Source organism: Gopherus flavomarginatus, chromosome 2 (assembly GCF_025201925.1).
Source record: "Gopherus flavomarginatus isolate rGopFla2 chromosome 2, rGopFla2.mat.asm, whole genome shotgun sequence".
In the NCBI taxonomy this organism is placed as follows: Eukaryota; Metazoa; Chordata; order Testudines; family Testudinidae; genus Gopherus; species Gopherus flavomarginatus.
The window spans coordinates 121,498,863-121,504,862 of NC_066618.1; the positions used below are offsets into that span (position 1 = coordinate 121,498,863).

A 6,000-nucleotide genomic window follows, 5' to 3' on the forward strand; every position below is an offset into this window, starting at 1 on the left:
GAAGAGGATTTTTGGGGAGGAGACAAAGGTTGCTGCTGTCTCTACTTTCTCCTCTTCCTTTGGGCTCATTTGCAGCTCCAGTATGAGTGGCTTGGCCAGGGAGCAAGATTTTTTGTTTTTAAAAAAAGACATGCAGTAGGGTGATCTGCTCCTCCACACATGAGAGGAGGGTACCCAGTAAGGTCAAGGGGGCAAACCAAATGAGTAATGGCCTGGCTGAGAAGGAACAGCCCAATGTCACTCCCACACCAGTTGGGACAGCACTGTGATCTCAAGGAGGGTATTGGGGAGCCTCTGTTCATTCCTCAATGGCGGGGGACAGGGATTTCTACCTGATGTTAATAAGGAGGAACAGGGCAGTGCTGATGAATGTATGAGACCAGTATCAGATCTGATACCAGCTGCCTCCAGCACTGGGAACATTTCTAGAAGAAATGTGAAAGCCTCTACAACGTTTCTGAAGTTCTTGCTTGGCTCCATTACAGGCACTCCATTACTGGGTGCTGGGTCTTTCATTCTGCCCAACTGCTTAGGGGCTTAGCCCTTGGAGGAGAGATTTGCCATGTCCTCTCTCCAGAGTTCTCTTTCTATACTTGATTTAACTACACAAGTCAGTGTCCTGTTTATGAGCAGATGCAGTTGCTGGCTTTGCTACCTGCAGCACTGGTACAATTAGTGGAGAAGGCGTCATCAGCACTGGGACTACAAGTGCTGGGACTGTCAATGTCAAGGCTATTGGCACAGAGGTCTCATGAACCAGGGACTTTGACAACACTGAAGTGGTTGGCATTAATATCGCTGATTCTGCCAGAGCCTTCTTCATTGTCTTTCCCCTGCCAGATCCCAGTGAAGAGTGCTCGGAGGGAGCGCTGGCAGACACTGCTTAATCCAGCCTCACTTTAGTCAGATCCAAAGGTGATTGTTATGAAGTAACCCACATGGATTGCTCAAGTAAATGCACCTTGCGCCACATGTCCCTGGATCTGCAGAAGGGCTTGCACCACAGAGGACTTATAAAGGATGCGGCTGTCTCATTGGCAGAAGAGGCATCGTCTGTGTGCATCCTTGATGGGAATCAGTCCATCACAGGATGAGCAGGGTTTGAACCCTGAAGAACTGCACTCTGCCATGAGGTGTGGCAGTTAGGATGAACTGCCACACTTCATTCCACTGTTGTACAGAGGGGGCATACAGTGGGGAGAGACAATTTTTGTAAATGTCTTATGAGAAAAAAGTGAGGATTTCACACTAAATAAGTTGTAAAAGCCTGGTTTAGGGTCTCTGAAGAAAGTAGTGGGTCAGATATAAGCTGAATTCAGTCTTGCTGCCACGGGTGGTAAAAGGGAACTGAGGAAGGAGCAGAGCTGTGCTCCACGCTTTAGGCCTTTGCAAGAGACCACAATAAGGCACTGGGTGAACACATGCCTCCAACAGACACTACTAGTGAAAAAAAATCTAATCTCATGCATGAGGTGCACACGCACCTACAGTGGGATCCATGCTGACACATACTTGAAGAAGTACCTCTGTTTCTGCAGAAGTTAACATTTGCCCAGGAAAAATTTCAACTTGCCCTGAGGTAGTAAATTTTTCAATCTCCTTTTAAAAGCATCATTCCTAAATTGTCTGCTCTAAGATGTACACCATACCATCATGTGAAATTTACTCCCTAGGGCATGGAGGTCTGAATAGCAGGGAGGAAAGTCTGAGGACTGGTCTACACTGGGTGGGGACCGATCTAAGATACGCAACTTCAGCTACGAGAATAGCGTAGCTGAAGTCGACATATCTTAGATCGACTTAGAATCACTTACTTCGCAGCCTCACAGAGCAGGATTGACGGCTGCCGCTCTCCCGTCGACTTTGCTTCCGCCTCTTGCTGAGCTGGAGTTCAGCAGTCAATGGGAAGAGTGATCAGGGATCGATTTATCGCGTCTACACTACACACAATAAATCAATCCCCGATAAATCGATCACTACCCGCCAATCCGGTGGGTAGTGTAGACATACCCTGAGGGATATACTTAAAACGATACTCACAGTGAAAACTGAAGATTTATTGTGTCAGGTTTTGATTAGCAAACAAATAAAAAAGTAAAATATAAAAACCAGTTGCTACACTTTAAAAGGCCACTGTCAAGCAAGATATTAAGTGTGTAAGTTTTGTAAAAGCTTACTATTTACGACATTAAGAAATATTTTTTAATTCTAATGGCAACTGGTTTAATCTGAACAAATAAGAATTCCTCTGCACTCTTGGCAACATTTCAATGCTTAGGGTTCTTTTCATGCAAAATTCCACCAATTACATAAAGGTATGAATAAAAATCACTTTAGTCTAAGAGGTTCAAAAGGTCACGTGGACTCTTAAAATACTAAATTAATATTGGCCCGATTTTACAGCGCAAGTCAATTAGGAACAGGTTTAACACAAAAGAAGAGATTGTCTACACAACCTTTTGCACTGGTTTAAAAACTGATTCAGTTAAACCAGTATAACCTGTGTTTAAATAAGGCTTTAATGAAGGAAAATCTGAAAGTTAAACTGATCGGACAATAGCCTGTTTCCTTTTTGTTTCTCTCTGCTGCAGTAATACATAAAGCAATTCTGAAAAATGGTACTTACAGGATGCTTGTGCCGCTCGTAAGGATTTTTTTTTCTAAACTATAATTTGACCTGACCAAAGTCTTTTAAAAACTAATAAAGAAGTGACAAAACTCCCATGGTATATGAATCTTAAGTTCTTTAGCACATTCACTGGTGCAAAATTAACCAAAAAAAAATGCTATCAAAAAAGATTTTCTTTTCCTTACAGAGACAGAAATATGAGGAAAAAAAATTAATGGCCAATATTGTATGCCAACTGGGTACCACAAAGTGAACACCTTAAAAAGAAAATGCACTTTGTTTCTACAAGTGTATTCTGCATATAGAAAAACTTCTGTAGAAAAACAAACTTCAAAGTGTTGATGCTTCTACTGAACATTTAATGTACTAATGAGAGAAGTATAAAACTAATCATACATTTGCTGTTAATATTAATTGTTCTAAACTAGCATAGGTCACAATCCTTGAGTAAAAACCTAATACTTAACATGGAAAACTTACACATGGTGAATTGGTGAGACCTGTACCTGACACTTTCTTTTAATATATGTAGACTGAGTACCCTCTTTAACACTGATTTTTAATTCTACTAGGCAAGTTTAATAAGCAAATCTGGTCTCAAGTGAGCTATCTGAGACTGAACCTGAATAGAATTCTCATTCATGGCAACAATCTAATTTAGAGTTAAAAAAGGCTTTACATCAGGCAAACATTAACGGCTATATTTCCATGAGTGCCCATCACTCAGCAACTCACACTGAATTATTTTTGGGGAGAGGGGAGCAGAGAGGATGCACTGAACACTTCTGAAAATCTGGCCACAAAAGTTTCCAAGTGTAGTTTAACTATAAGGCACAAATGCAATGCTATTTATACAGAAGTTAATGCCACTCACACTTGCCAAGAAAAAAATCTCTACTTGCCTTGAGGTAGTGGCACCTTCATGGTATTGAGTGCTCTGAGAGTAAGCCAAATTCTTCTAATTTAAAGTGTATTAGAGAAGAAAAAATTTCTGCGTGTACTCATACACATCAGCTCCAAATTTAAAAGTCAATTTTTAATGCAGAATCAAATTTGTAGGCAAACTGGTGATTTTATTAGCTATCCACCCGCTCCTTCCCCCCCCCCCCACCTGAATAGTCAACATACCCCACACTTCCGAAAAAGCGCTCAAAAGTAGAAACTCCACTGAACTTTACTTTCTATCCCACTTCGGTATTTAAGGATATTAGACTAAACTAACAGGTCACAGTTAACATAGACAGGGCCTTTGCACTGATGCAAATATTTCTCTGTAGGTACCCCAGTGCAAACTCCGTGTAAGCTGGCTACAGGAATGCAAAATGGGGACTTACACTAGTTTACTTCAGTATGTTACCATATTAAGCTAAACTTGTTTAAACACCACTTTATGCTAGTGTAGCCCATCCAAACTGGGAATTAACAGGTGCCAAGCTTCATGGCTTTAGTAAGTTGTTTAGTAAGCAAGCTGTTTCAAGGGATTTCTTCTCTCCCTACCCTCAGATCTTTCCTAAAACTAACTTTAAATCAAGCATTTAATATTTTTTATTACAGCGGCATTATCTGATTAGAAAGTTATAACTTGCAATCACTGTATTTCTCTCATTGACATTTTCTCTTTCAAGCATTAGATATTTCATCAAAATACTACTACTTCCAAACTAGAGTTAAGCAAATGTTGTTCTGGCTAAAAAGTTCCATTTTAAAAGCAAGTACATTGAATACAGTAGTAAAGTTTAGTATGAAGACTGAACAACTACAGCATTCCCAGTTCTTACTCATGTCCATTATTCCATACAACTTTTCAAAATAATTTTGATGTACACAATAAATCTATTCTAAATTTTCTAAGTTATCAAAGCTCTTAAGACCCATACTTGGCAGAAGTTACTGATTTTCCTGAAAGTTATTTTCACATACTGTGGACCTATAAACAGTGCATAAAAAGCCCCTCAAACTCACTCCATATCCACCAATCATCAAGTCTACAAAGCCAAGATTTATTTTCGACACATAGATAGCACTGTACACAGTGAGCATGTTGACTTCACCTACCTTTTAAAAACATAGTTGCTAAGTGCTATCTTGGATGTGATGAGAACACACATTTAGGCAACATTAAAGGTCACAGCACGCAAGCACTTACTACTGAGCCTGGTGCTTACTACCATGAATAATTTCGCTGAAGTTAATCCAACTCTCAGCAGCATTACAAACAGCGTGTTTGTTCAGCATGTTCAGGTGCCACGGTTGGACGTTTGAACACAAAGACACCAGCTAACTGAAACAGTACCGCTTCCAAAGCCACACTAATTGCTCCGCTATATGCGCAGTTGCATGAGGTTACATCTTTCACAGTCTAGCTGGTTATGCACGTTGCACATGCAGCCTAAATGGATGCTCCCCGCGCATCCTGACTTTGACAACTTCACGGTTCCAGCCTGACAGAACTGAACCTCTATGTGCAACGCTGCGGCTTCGCGCAGCCCTTATGTAACCCGCCACACCGCACGCACGCAGGGCACAAGCTCAGGTTCACAACTGCACGTGAGCCTCGGCAACCCCTCGCCAGCCCTGCCGCCCCCCTGGAGCCCGCCCGTTCCGCTCTGTGGCGGGGGGCAGGTGGAGCCCAGCCCGGGCACGCAGTGGGGGCCCGGGCGCCGCCAAGGGCGAGCGGGGAAGTTACGGACCCCGGGGGCCGGGGAGAGTGGCCCGGCCGCAGCCTGCGCCCCATGCCCAGGGCGCGGCGGGAAAGCAGCGCGGGGATGTGCCCGAGCAGCCGCGGGCCGGCCCCGCTTCCCTGGAGCCCGAGCCGGGGGCACCGCAGTCCCCTCCCGCCCGGGCACACGAGCCGCGGAGCCGCTCGCACAAACTTCTCTGGGCCGCGGGGGAACCCGCCCGACCCCGGAGCCGGGATTTCTACCTGCGACACCAGCGGGACCAGGGTCTGCTCCACCGAGCGCGTGCGGATCTCCAGCGCCGCCTCCGCGCCCAGCCCCGCCGACCACGCGGAGGAGACGCCGCTGCTGCTGCACGGCGATGTGGCCATGGCGGGAGCCGCAGCCGGACCGGCCCCGCGGCGCCTCCCCCGCCGCGCAGCGCGCTAGTCTCCCGCCGACACCGCCACGGCCCCGGAGCACGCCCCGAGCCCCGCCCCCCCGGCCCGCGTCGGGGGCCGGGCAGGAGCCGCGCCGAGTGCGCACATCGCCCCCTAGCGGGACTGGCCCGGAGCCGGACCGCGAACACCTGCCCTCGCCCCGGGCCGCAGCCCCGCGAGTGGCAAGTCCCCGCGGCCTGGCGGGCTCTCCCGCGCCGGCTAGAGCTGCCCACACACAGGCGCGCCGCGGCTGCCAGCCAGCGCCTCCGCACAT

General features: G+C 46.2%; 1 protein-coding gene across 4 annotated transcripts in view; it reads right to left on the minus strand.

Annotated features, from left to right (window-relative positions):
- Nucleotides 1–5,735, minus strand: part of CTNNAL1 (catenin alpha like 1) — a 156,206-nt gene extending 150,471 nt beyond the window's left edge. The window contains exon 1 of one of the 4 annotated variants that reach the window (XM_050938179.1): nt 5,553–5,734. In XM_050938179.1, the coding sequence (XP_050794136.1) occupies nt 5,553–5,678 (126 nt within the window). In that variant the 5' untranslated portion in view covers nt 5,679–5,734. Of the gene's footprint in view, nt 1–5,552 lie in introns of all 4 variants that reach the window. The other 3 variants (XM_050938177.1, XM_050938178.1, XM_050938181.1) reach the window with 3 other exon arrangements.
- Nucleotides 5,736–6,000: the final 265 nt, after the last annotated feature.